The following is a 14,047-nucleotide window of genomic DNA, read 5'->3' as shown; positions in this document are numbered from 1 at the left end:
GACTCATGTAATTGCTCAATCAGTGTTTCAACCACGGAAAGACATCAACAAAACAGCATGGAAATAAAATGTCACATAACATTTCATTTACCTCAGCAAGTCATCAGTGTCCACAGCTCGTTAGTTCACTAGAGAAATGAAGTCTAGCGATGAGCATTTTGAGAAATATTATACCATATACTCATTATATTTTACTAAACCTGTAAGTCTTAATTATTTAATGTCTGTTTAAATTCATCTGTTATGAAACATATGTGTGTATATATATATATATATATATATATATATATATATATATATATATATATATACAGTGCTTCTTTGATGAACAGAAAAGTCAAAAGAACAGCACTTATTTGAAATAGAAATCTTTTGTAACATTATTGATTTCTTTATAGTGTATATACACATTACATCAGCTTTTAGTCTGAATAAATCAGAATAAAACATAAAAATATATTGAATGAAATTTTGTTCAGAAAAATAGTACATATACATTTACTCTACATGAACTTTATTAAAGCTGTAACGTTTCCATTTAGAAATATATATTAAAACGCATTAATAAAATGAAGTATACACTGTATATACCAACCTAAAGATATTATGCACGTTTTCATGATATTTCCTTTATGAAAATACACCTCATGAAAATCCACATGAACAAGTTTTTCATGAAAAAAGTGTGGTAATTCACAGTTCATCATTCACCCACAAAATTCTATCTATAACCAGACCTTTAAAGTGTCTTTAAAGTGTTGCCAATCAGATAGGAACACCACCGAGGACGGTGGCTTAATTCATCATTTCTCTCCTTCCCTCTCACAGAGAGAAAATATGTACACTCATGTATGTGTTCACGGAGGGGGTTACGCAGGCTCAAAGCCAGCCCTTTTGTTTCTCAAGGCAGCGCCAGCTTCATTAGCATAAATTAGAATATTTCACGGCAAGAGAGCGACTCATAGCTATGCGTTACCTTCACATAACGACACACGTCCTCCCGCACCCCTCGACTCTATCTCCTCGCCCGCTGTAACATCTAACCCCCTGCTGATTAAAGAGAGTGGAGGGGATCTTTAGCACAGCCACACCATGCCAATAGCATTACATTAATCTACATTAGAAACATTCATTACATGCTAAACCACTCAGGCAACATGCCTCTTCCCCAGCACACTCTGTATATCATATCATTAGCTTAAAGTATATGGAATGAATATGAAAATACACTTCCCTGTTGAGACATTCCCTCAAGTAAAATACTAAGACGTGGCTGAGGCAACACTATAATTGTATGGTGAAATCTAACAAAGGTAGACGATATCAGTGTCATTTTATTACTCTAATACACACTATCTATGAAATGAAAACGTGTGTAAAAGTCATTTTTGGGTTGTGAATAGAGTCTACAGGATGTTTTAGGTCACACAGCTACTCAGTGCGAGTGTATGTGTGTGTGCAGGTCCTCAATCTCTCCACGTTTCCCTGAACACAGGATACGACAGCGAATAAATGTTGATCAGTGTTGATTCCGTCCAATGAGCGTGTGTCGACTGACAGTGTTCCTAAACTGCGGCGAAAGGCGGCCATTAATCTTGGTCTGGTTTAAGTAGCATATATTAATTTGTGTCAATTTTACTAAGTCGAGACAGGAAGGGGCGCTCGCCAGTCCGTGTTTGACTGCTCACAGCAGCGGGAGAAGGGGGGGAACTGATGGCTGGGGGGAATATAGGGGGTTCTTTTATGTATTGCGCCGCTACCGCCGCCACTGCTGTCGTCAAAATCAAACAGCGGGACGCAGGAGAGCGGCAATCGCCGGCCTTTGAATTAAACTAAATGAACTCCTGGGGTGTTGGTATGGCAACCGTAGCTGGAAACGGCACCGCCTTTTACACTTAAGGCACGTAAGAAAATGAATGAATTGAAATGTGTTTGTAACAATGAGGATTTGGTGGCAGAGAGAGCCCTAATGCTGTTATATGGATCACGGCCATTGACTGCACCGCTGAGGGGCTGAGTCTGACTCCACAGAGACAATAATAGCATCTGCAGAGCCTTTTACTGTAATTCGCTTTTTTACATTGAGCTACAAACTGCACCACAGACTAATATCAGACAGAAAAAAAAGAGCTCTGTCGCATCTGCAAGCAAATTTCCTCTCTAAAGCAATTTTTAATCCAATAAGTGAGTAGATGTTTTCGCTGTAATAGCTCTGAATATGATATCTGTCAGACAACTATGAACAAAGCTCAGTTTGCAGAATGGTGCTGTAGATATCCAAACCGGCCAGCACTGCCATGCTTTTATGCACTTTAGCTGCATTCAAATCTTTTGAAAGGAAATATTAAATGACCATTATGATTATTGTGCCTTACACTAAAACAAACAATGACTAACAGTTTGTATTGTTAGCCAATCCATGCAAAAATGAGAAATGGAGTATTCTTTGTTTAAAATATATGTGGTGCATGTTTAGTTTATAGCGTGGCACTGTGTTCTTTTAACACGAGCAGCTCGTGTTTTCAGTGTCTCAAAGTGGCTTGAATCCAGTAAATGCTGCTTCACACAAACTCCATCTCTGCATCCGCTCTGAGTTTGGATCGCTTATAATGTTAGGAAGACAACATATGCCAACCATCTTCCCAAACTTGTGATGAGAAGCGCTTATAAACCAGTTTTGGTCAACAAAATAGAAGCTTTAAGGGCCTCCCTGTGATTTTCTGCCAAAATAAAAACTTGAGAGTTTAACATTTCAAAATGAAGATATTAAGACAGCCATAAAGAATTACTATTGTAATATTACTAGTGCTGTCAAATGATCCATCACGATTAATCACATCCAAAATAAAAGTTTTTGTTTAGATAATAAATATATGTGTACTTTGTATATTTATTATGTATATATAAATACATACACATGCATATATATCTTTCAGAAAAATATGTTCTTTTTATATACTTATTTATATTATATGAATATATGTAAACACATGTAAGTATTTTCAAAATATATACTGTAAGTGTGTATTTATATATACATAATAAATATACACAGAACACACACATATATTATTCAAACTAAAACTTTTATTCTGTAAGCAATTAATCGCGATTAATCGTTTGACAGCACTAAATTTTACATTTGTACTTATTTTTTTAATTTTAGAGAAATATGAAAAATAGTCATATTTCTTGTTTTGTTTTGTATTGTATTTAGTAACAATAATTAATAATAATATTAATGCTATATAAACACAAATTGTGCAGTCCTATGAAAATATGCGACACAGCAAATATGAAAAAATGCGATTTAAATCGCAATCACAATTTTTATCACATAAGCCACGATTAGACTTTTTCTCCAAATCGTGCAGCCCTACTTCAGTGCGAAATCCAACAATAAGGCTTGAATAAGGCTCAGTTTGCCACAAATTAGAGTGCTGATGATTAATTTCATGTGCTGTGATGCCTTTCATACAGGAAAGGAGGAGGGGTGGGTTTAAATAAAGGTTTTGATCCTAAAGCAATGTGAAATAATATTAACAAGATGTCGTCAGCCAAGACTCTGTACCGAATGCAAGTACGAAATGCAACAGTTTCAAACAGGCCCAGCGTAACCTTAAGCCATGTCAATAATTATTCCATAAAATGAGTGTTTGGGTTCCTTTATTGACCATCCGCAGGAGGAAAACACCTCCCACACGAAAAGCGCTTCTTCACTATTCACACGGGCAACCTGTTATCAGAGCTAATTAGAGACTCCCACCTCCGTTATACATTTCTGTAATTAGGCTCTTAAAACATGATTAACATGTCTCAATTACGCCAGTCATCATTTGCATAATTTATAAAGGAGCTCTAATTGCGAGTGAGTTTAGACTTGAAGCTGGGTAATAACAGAAACACACAGGAAACATTATGCTGCTACTGAGGCATGTCCGTTCCAACGGCCTTAAGTATGATTAGCAATCACGTTCCAAATAAAACAGGAGGAGGAGAGACTCCCCTCATGTAGCTGTAGCAAACACAATATTTCTCCACAATTCACCACGATGGTCGTTAGATATCTTGCCAGCTCTAAAATTACGTGGCGCACGAAGAACAAATGAGTTAAGGAATGGAGCCCAAACTTTATTAAGCGTGGTGTTGCAAGCACCGCTACAATAAAGGTAAAAGAACACTGTGAATAAATATGTGAATATTACTAGAGTAATACATCAAAATACAACCTTTACAAAATGTACCCTGTTTACTAGTGTTTTCTCATCTCATCGTATTATGGCTATATTAATATATGAAAGAAAGACATTTATTTGAAGTTGAAAGATATTTGGTAAGAATTTTGCAGGTGAATCTTGTGTTAAAGGTAAATGAATCAGTTCTCTTAGACAAGTGTGAGATATGTATGAAGTTCTATCGCTCATTTGACATCAGATGCAAGTAAGGACAAGCTTGTTAGTGTGTGTACGTGTCAGGTTAGATGATCACAGTGCATCAAATATCTCCATATTGCTTTTAGCATCGTGCACATGCCAGAAAGCATCATTTGTTGAATGTCACCTTAAATGAACTCTTGCAGTATTTTGATTTGGAAAAATGTATATTTTCGAAACATGTGTTTTTGATCTCATTGTAAACAGTTCATCCATGCATATGTATTTTTATTTTTTTTTATCTTCCCGTGAAACAACTCTCTCTGGTGATGGATGCCAAACCTCTCCAATCACTTAGTTTGCATAAACCCCACCTCTTTCTCCCAATCGACTGTAAGCTTGCATTCAGATCTACCTCCAGCCAATCAACAACCAATGAATAGAACCCAAAAAGTCCCCACCCTATGTTTTTTTTTCTTTTTCAATAATCTGTTTCACTCAGATGTTTGTCACAATATGTAAGAAAATATCTCTCGCTACTTCTGTTACAGTTCGACTTAAATCACCATAACTGACACAAAGTTGCCACATTTAACACTCGCCAATAAATTAGAATCATGTCACTCATTTTTGTCTTCCTATTATTGAAATACATTAAAAATACAATTCATAGGTGTAATCAGTGGTGTAGTGGAGGGTATACACAGGTATACGGTGTATACCCACTTCTTTATCAGTCGGCATTCCGTATACCCACTTCTAAATCCCCTCTGATGCGCATCATTCAGTAGTGTCCTGCACTAGCCAAATCATGACAGTCCAGCATATGAGTAACTAGTCTAATCCAATCGCATGTGATTAAATGCAAATATTCCCAAAAAACATCCTGTAAAGACAGTGATGCGGTCAGAAACGAGACATAAACACTCTCATGCAGTGTATGTTTCATTTATAGGCTAATCGAAGCCGGATGGCGCTCTCGCGCAGAAAGTCCGAAACGGCCTCATAGAAGTACTAATTTACGAGTCACGATGTGCAAGAATCCAGCTATTACTGTGGCCAAAGCTATCTCTACTGTAGCTAAGCTGGATAAAAAGAAACGTGAACACAGTAAACACATGATTGTGACTATATGGTTTATGTGTGTTTTTAATTTAAGTAATAAAAAAAACATCTGATTCTGAATAATCCAGTGCTAATTGACAGCATTTATTACACTTGGCAATAGTTAGGCAACTAGGCTATATAATATATCTTCTGCCTTATACTGTGATAAAAATGGGAAAAAATGTAGTATATAGGTTAAACAAATCATACATTTTCATTAGGAAACTACAGGAAAAATATTATAAATTATTGGTTATTGTCCAGCAGTGTATTTGATTTCTCAGCCAATTAAAAGCAAGAGGTAATAATTAATAAATAATAATAATAATAATCGTAATAAAACCTGTCAATTAGACAAAAAAGGTATTATATTTGACATTTCTGTCCCCCTTACTTATGAAATGATTGAGTATCACAAGTGTTTTGTTTGTTTCAAATAGAGATCACAATTCTTCCACAATTCTGAACAGACAACTAAACAAAATAGCATGTAATTTACTAGAGGTTCTGACAAAATGTCAGTTGCTGCAGTCCATTTATAGATTTATTTATTTTAATTATTTATTGCAAAATCTGCACCTCTTCTGTGGATAATATTATTTTCATAATAATCCTTACTCAAGCAGCAGAAGATAAGTGACAGTGTGCTAATATTACTGGCCCATTTTGGAGTGAACTAAGTATGCAAGACTAGTTTTACATATCGCTGTTTATGACACAGGTCGTTCATCCTTTGCCGGGCCGTTTAAAAAAAAAATTGGGGGCATAAATTAAGAGTATACCCACTTCTCCAGGCACCACTACACCACTGGGTATAATGACTTGAATACATGTATACTATGAGAAGAATGTTTTTAATTTCCCAATTAAAATTCATTATAAATATTTTAGGGCATAAACCCCCAGCAGACCCAGACGACTGTGTATACAGGCCAATACATTATTTCAAATATCAGATCATGTTTATGACAAGGCAACGTTAGTTCTAGCTGTAAAATGTCATGTGGTCCAACTGAAAACTCAAAATCGTAATGTTATTTATTAATAAAACATCACAATATCTGGAATAAAATCTTTTACCTTGAAAAATATATTTTTTTGAAAATGTGTGTACTTACATGTATTGATTTTTTTAAGGAAAATGTTTTACTTGTTAGTTACAACACATGACATTTTTAGAAGGGAAAAAAATAGTTTTTTTTTTTAGATTGCATGAAACCAGCTTGAACTAACCCTAACCCTAACATGATTTTAAAAAGATTTTTCCTTTCCTTTTTGATGGACGTTTTTTTATGTCATCAACCCATACGGTTCAGCGAGTTCAAGCTTAGTTTAAGTTTATTTTTCAAAGCTCTGTTCATGATCGGGCAAATGTATGTCCATGTGAAACAGGCCTGATGAAAGCCCCAAGGGTAAAAGGAGCTGAAACCCGATACCAACAAACATCCAAGTTAATGTCAACATTTCCATACGTGACCATCTATATGTGCCAATCACCCAATTCAAAAACATACACGGCGGCCTTGCATTTCCAAGAGCATGCAATACTCATAAATACACGAAGGCTTTAAATAATCCGAAACACTTGTGGCGTTAAAGCAGCCTTGTTTAAAAGCCCCCACCCTGCATCACATCCTGTTCCGTGAGCCGCAATACTTGTTTATACTCGCACGCCGGCCTGTGCCATGTTAGCTCAGTCAGGCCCTGTGTAAAAATACACGGCAAGGTCAGGAGTTCAGGCCGGCTCTGTCTGCTGCTGGCACACAGTACTGCCCTGCTTGTCAGCTGCTTGCCAGAGGAGGGCTCATCACCACGGCATCCCCCGCACGGCTGTCAACACCACGACGCCACCAACACCCGCCACGCAACACGTGGTGTGCACCGGGCAACTCGCAGCCGTGTCAATCTTGGCAAGACGGCCGTAGGTTACGAAGAATTACAGGAGCCATGTCATTTCTTGCTCTTGCAACACGTCTGCAGATGAAATATATTAGCGGAGCGAAAATTTATTGTTCCTGTCGAAGAAACTGTGTCGTGTCTGAATAGGAATTACGAGTTGTGCTTAAAGCAGCAGGCTGAGGTGCCTGAGGTGACGACGCAGTTGATCCAAACATTCAAAGTTCTTGTAAATCAAGGTTATTGTGAACACAAAAAGTTCATTTTCTTTAGAACACAGAGTCACTGTTTCATTGAGGCAAGGCTCCATGACCTCCACAGTCTGTTATGAAAGCTAAGACACCACTGTTCTTCAGCACGCTATGCCATTTCAACAAAACAGACCTGCTACGGATTTAATAACCTCGCTTTTCTGGAATCCACCTGGGACTCTATGGCTGCAACAATGTAAAACCATGAACGAGGCTGACTCTTTATTAAAAAAAAAAAATTAAAAAGGCCCTGACAAAAATGGTGGCTGCTCTCGTTTGGGCACTCTGCACTCAGCACATTTGCAGTAAATGCCACGGCGGAGGTTTGAGCCATTTTCTCCGTGCCGGCGCTGGATTTTTAGTGGTGTCTGTCTGTGCAGTGTGAAATTACACCCTCACATTAAAAAGAGACAGAAGTGAACCGAGGTACAGCTCACGGCTAATTCTGTAGGAGAGAGCACAGGGGGGTTTAATGTACAAGGACCTTTCAAATCAACCATCGGGGCTTGAGTTAATTTATTTTCAGTGTTTGCTAAACCATATTCCCAACAGCATTTTCAATAGTATTAGAAACTGACACCTAAAAACACTGAATCTTTTTTTGCTTTCTATTTTCGGAATGTTTTCTTAAGTCACAACCAGGCTACTATCAATAGAATCTACTTTAAAAGCATCAAAAATCCTTTTTTCTCTCTCAATTCCCAGGCCAGGGCTCAAAAAAACTACAGAAATAGTTTGCAAATGATCGTGGCGGAATGTTTGATGGTGTAAATAAAGCAAATATATTTCTATTTTACATTTATACACATATATATATATATATATATATATATATTGCCCTCCTGATCCACTTGACAACATCCTTCCTCCCACTTCCTTTAAAAACTGTAAAGCACCAAACTTTTTTTTCAAAATGAAACAAACAACAAAAAAACGGAAATCAGCTAATGTTCATATTTTTTATACAAACACTGATCAAATGCAAGTAGGATTGATTCTGATGATCTGATGCACCTAATGAAGTCCTGAGAGAGAAAAGCAAGCGCGCCACAACCGAGGAAGCTGAGATGAACCCCCCTTGACAAAAACAACACCAGGGCTGCGTTCAAAAATAAACAAAAGCTCAACATGAGGTGTGTGTGGGGGGGCATCTCACATTGTACACTAAGATAAAAAGAAGACAATATAGACAAAACAAACAACTAATTCACACACTCCTCGTGTTGGGAGCAACATCACAACTATAATTCAACCAAAAAAGCCCCATCTTCATAATCGAATATTTTTTATAGCGTGTTTGGAGTCTAACCGGGTTCATCTCTCCAGTCAAAAGCCCTGCAGGTTCCTGGTTGCCAGGAACTGTGGGAAGAGAAGCAGGAGCAAAATGCCAGGAAGAGGTCCAAGTCACTTTGTTCTTCATCTTGGAAACGAACTTTGAGTGAACTCCGGGTGACGCCAGGCAGTTCAAAAGAGCCAGGCATAACTCTTTCCCTCCTTGGAGAACCTTGCTAAACAAGAGGAGGAAAAAAAGCGAACCTAGTGCCATGAGGCCCCTGTGATTGCTGACACAGTGGCCCTCCGAAACCCTCTTCAGTCGGTCAGAATCTCACTGAGGAAGGGGGAACCTCTCCAATGCAGCGCCTTTTAGACAGTGTGGCAGAGAGCCAAATTCAGCTTCCATGTAATGAAATCTTTGTAAATTACACTTTGGGCTAATTAGAAGGAAGATACGGCAGGGTTTTTTTTTTACATTTGTTTTTGTTTCTCATTGTAGCAATCTGCTTCAGAAAACCTTCACTCAGGGACGATCGCATAATCAAAACAGCATGTTCATTTCACTCTAATGAACAGCACTTCTGGTGGACTTTTTAAACTGATCTTAAAGTGCCTTACTCAACTAGCTACATTTTATGCAGACAAAAACTTCAAAATATATCTATTAACAATTTAGAATCTGCATCTAGCCAGATAGCGCGGCAAAAAAAAAAAAAAAAAAAAAGGTACGTCGCAATAAACCGTTTATAAAACTCAGATGGGCATTATCAAAACCATGAGGCAGAGTAACTTAAAGCTAACAGTCAAAATCGCAATTAAATGAGTAAAATAACAATCCAAAATCCTATTTTCAAACTAAAGCCATTTATATTCTCATATACTGTAGGCTATAAAAGTAAAATAACATGAGAAAAAGCCTCGTCATTAGCACTCAATGCAGCATAACCATACAATGATACAATACAATGCAAAATGCATTAAGTAATACACTTCAGCTCAGCTGCAAAAATTATAATCCTAGCACACAAAATAATAATAGCTATCTATTTGAGGAATCTGAATGCGGTATGAATCACACATTATTTGAATAGCATGAATTTGTGTGTTATTATTGTAATATCAGAACTTTGACATTGTGCAGTCTTGACTCTAACTGCAAATTCTCCTCTATCTAAATATCTAATAATACACATTCTCAAGACACGCAATACATCACTGTATTAAAGAGCTCTGTAGCAAAAAAAAAATCAATATTTCAATATTCAGCTTAATGTGATAACTGGATTTAAACAAAGGGTAGCACTTGCAACTTTTTGCTTTCTGTTCTCTATGCACTGTAAGACAGAAAAACCCACCTGTTTTTTCTTTTATTTCACACAGGACGTTGAATAGAGCCGGCTTCATTCTGTGACAATTCAGTGCATGTTTCCTAAAAACACAAACAGAAAATAAATATCAAGCCGTCACTATGCATGACCTGCCAGAACTGTCAAAACACAGACATTAAGCTTAGAAGAAATGTCTGCTATGTCTGATGGGAATGTGTTTGAGTATTTTACAAATGGTATTTGATAGAAGACAGCTGACAAATGGCTCTAAATTGTGCAGCACTTTTTGGGAGTGATGCATGTGTTAAATGAGCAAAACAAACAAAATATTTCACGTGCATCATAGATGGGCATAAATTGGATTGCAAAGTGAAATTACTATCAAATTCTCATATAAGGGGACTAGCTACATTCCTTTTCCAGAAAATAGCACAGCACAAATTGAATTTATATTAAACCACAAACATAAAGTACAAATCAGCATAAGAGTACTTTAATACGTGTGGTAATTACTACAAATCCCATTTAAAGTATCATTCCAAAAGTAAAATGTATGCAATTTTTTCTAAGTATTTTATAAACACCTGTGTTGACAGTTGCTAAGGCTAATAGGGTCAAGTGAATTATTTTTTTGTCAACACTTCAGTCATATAAATTAGTCTTCAACTAGCTACCTTATTGATTTTAATTACTATTTAATTACTACTAAGTTCATGTGTTTTATTCCATAGAATATTTATATGGAAAGTAACAGATTTAACAACGTTCCTTCAACACACAACAAGCAGACGACAGAAAGACTGTAGCCACTTTGTCATTGTACAGTTATGGACTTTCTTATAAATACGTACGATTAAAAATGTTTAAATATGCATACTTGGTAACATTTATTTCTTTGCTCGGTTCTTAGGTGCTTGCAGTCCAATAAATAAATAAACTAGGACTGAATCCACCCGCAACATGTAGCAAGTCTATATGGCACTGAATCAATGCGCTTTCTCATTTGTAACATGCGAGATCCAGAGCAATTGGAAATCGAAACGATGCATCTGGGAAGAAGCAGAAGACAGCTGAGATTGTGCACAGAAGCACTCGGAGGTGACTGTAACATGTTTGTAATGCAAAATAAAAATTTACGCCAGGATAAAAGTTTGAAAGAAGACGCGAAAAGAAAGTCTGTGCGCTTCGGGTGGCGCGTAAAAAATATAAAGCAGCTGACTTGTTCAACACTGTTGACGTGTTTCAGTAGCTACTATGAAGTTAATAACACAGAGACAGCATGCATACATTCTTGGATATATACCTGGCTTGTGCCTCGTCCAGACTTTGGTCGGTTATGGTCATGATCTGTTGTAATATGTCTCCAATGTCCTGTTTTCTTCCCTCGCCGTCCGCTCCTCCCGTGCCATCCTGCATATGCTGCGCCAGGCCGGGGTGTCCGGCCATGCCCACCCCGTGAGAGGAGTGCATTAACCGGGGTTGATCATCCATCCTCGCCGCTGTTCTCTAGACTCTGGTGACTTTTTCAATTCTCGCCTAGGAGAAGGAAAATTCCTTCAGGAACTCTCTCCGTCACTCCCCCTTTTCTTTCTGGATGTCAGGAGCGCGATTACAACATGGAGAGAGGGAGAGAGGGGAGAAAACGCAAAGCTCCTTCTCACAGCTGGTTTGGGTGAAATCTGATCTGGAGAGCTGCTTTAAGATCAAGCCACTCCTGCTCTTGCCACCAAAGCCAAGACAACAGAGCCCAACTTTGTCTAAGGGCTGCTGTAATCCTGTGTAATCTGCGACTCTGCCGAGTAACTCCTTATTTCCTTTGACAGCTTTACGGCTGAAACAGCTTTAAGACGTGCTTTGAAGGCGTTAAACGTGGTGAGAGAAGTGCTTTTGTTTCGCACAGGTCTGCTGGCAACACTGACACATAACGAGAGGCCCCGCCCACCAACACTGGCACATAGCGATGGGGCGCCGCCCATCGGCCGCGATTGGACGAGAGCGCGCTGTTGGCCCCGCCTTGCTTCTTCCACGATACGTCAATCATATTCCCGAGGAAGGTGGGTCGCCGTAATAAGCTTTAAGATGTGGCGTTAGCGCCGGGACTGGACAGGGTGGTAACACGGTGATGGATAGGGGTTGAACATGAAAATAAATAATGGTGCTTGGCGTAAGCCTCTATGTCCGCACTTTCCTACCGTCAACCAGGACTGGAGCTCCATGTCATCTCATTCTGTAAATGCATGTGATCGTTATTGATATCTTTCATATGAATGTATATAAATATATGACCATATTTTTATTAATTAATTTATTTATTTAGTTTGAAGGGTCTGAGCTGAGTTGTTACTGCATTTTACACATTGCTGTCAAGTCAATAAAAAATTAAAGGCAAATGTCAAATGTGAACAGATACGTGGCTGGTGTAAACATGAGGAGAGCTGTTTAATTCTAGTTCACCCATCTGAAAGATTATGTCTGTGTCAAAACCACATAAATCATGTCATAACACAGATAGGGCTGCCATATTTGATAAGCTACATGTTATATTTACAGGGTCTATTAAAGTATCATGCAGATTGCTCTGTCAAATAAACCATAATCATATTACATGTAAATATGTAGTGTAAAGATGAGGGATATATATATATATATATATATTGAATCCTCCTCCACCATGACCACTCATTGTGTCTTGGAAAAATGATCAGACAGGCAGTTTGCTCAGCCATGTGGTCTATTTAATGGTATTAAATTCACTGGCTATTGACATGGAGCTCAGAATGTGGCAGAAATGTCACGCTCTGGCTGCAGGTGCTGGGAAAAGGACCAATAAAGAGAGTGTTAAAGAGGCCGTTTCTGATGCCCGAGTACCCATCACTGGTGCAAATATTCCAGAAGCACCACTTTCATTCATGTGATGTCTCATCCCCGTGCTCAACATATGAGGTGTGTCACCTTCCATTATGTTCCTTATGAGAAACGACACCACATTAACCTGTCCTACTTAGGAGGTGGCTGCTGACATACTGATCGTATAGGTAATATCGCAACTTTTTATTGCATACAATATCATCAATTTCAGAGAACAAAAAAGATGCGTAACGGATAATGTAGAAATCACTCAATGCATTATGACTATATTCAGAGCTCATGCATTAGATTCATGTATTACACTTTTTTTTATTTTATTTTTTTATTGCAATGATAAATGGTTTATTAAGCAAAAACGTTTACCAACAAAGACAGATAACAAGTGCAAAATGCAAATAAATTGTTTAGTTTTAGTTTGGGGACAAATACTCACTATTAACTATGACTTTTGTCTTAATAAACTCCTTGCTGCTTAGTAATAGTTAGTTGTTAAGTTTAGGAATGGGTAATGGATCTAAAATACTGTCATGCTGAATAAGACATTAATATGTGCTTTATCATTTAAGGGGTTAAGTACTAATAAACAGCCGATATACTATGCATGCTATTAAGCAACTAGCTAATAGTGGGGATTGGTCCCTAAACTAAAGTTTTATCTTCAGTTTCCTAGCCTATAGTCTGTCCTATTTAACATTAGCAACAACCAACCCAATATCATGAGAAAACAAATATTTTACAAATCATGTCATACAAATTCATATGTAAAACGTAAGATTTTTGGAAAAATAAGCATGAAGGTCCCTAAACCTAACCATCAGTGAACTGTAAGCAGATTTTACAAAAATGAATAAATAAGATGTATGTAAAATGTCAAATGTATTTATACGAATTAGCCAACATTTTAAGGAGCGTCTCACTGCAGCCCACAAGATCCAGTGGGCGTGGTTGG

General features: G+C 37.6%; 1 protein-coding gene across 2 annotated transcripts in view; it reads right to left on the bottom strand.

Annotated features, from left to right (window-relative positions):
* The window catches only part of LOC306846373 (pre-B-cell leukemia transcription factor 1), a 72,401-nt gene extending 60,237 nt beyond the window's left edge, over positions 1-12,164 (bottom strand). For both annotated transcript variants that reach the window (XM_079379706.1, XM_079379707.1), the window contains exons 1-2: positions 11,534-12,164; positions 10,258-10,331 (exon numbers count right to left, since the gene is read on the bottom strand). In XM_079379706.1, the coding sequence (XP_079235832.1) occupies positions 10,258-10,331; positions 11,534-11,721 (262 nt within the window). In that variant the 5' untranslated portion in view covers positions 11,722-12,164. The remainder of the gene's footprint in view (positions 1-10,257; positions 10,332-11,533) is intronic.
* Between the last annotated feature and the right edge of the window lie 1,883 nt (positions 12,165-14,047).

Source organism: Barbus barbus, assembly GCF_936440315.1.
Source record: "Barbus barbus genome assembly, chromosome: 26".
NCBI lineage: Eukaryota > Metazoa > Chordata > Actinopteri > Cypriniformes > Cyprinidae > Barbus > Barbus barbus.
This window is presented reverse-complemented; position numbering and strand designations above follow the sequence as displayed.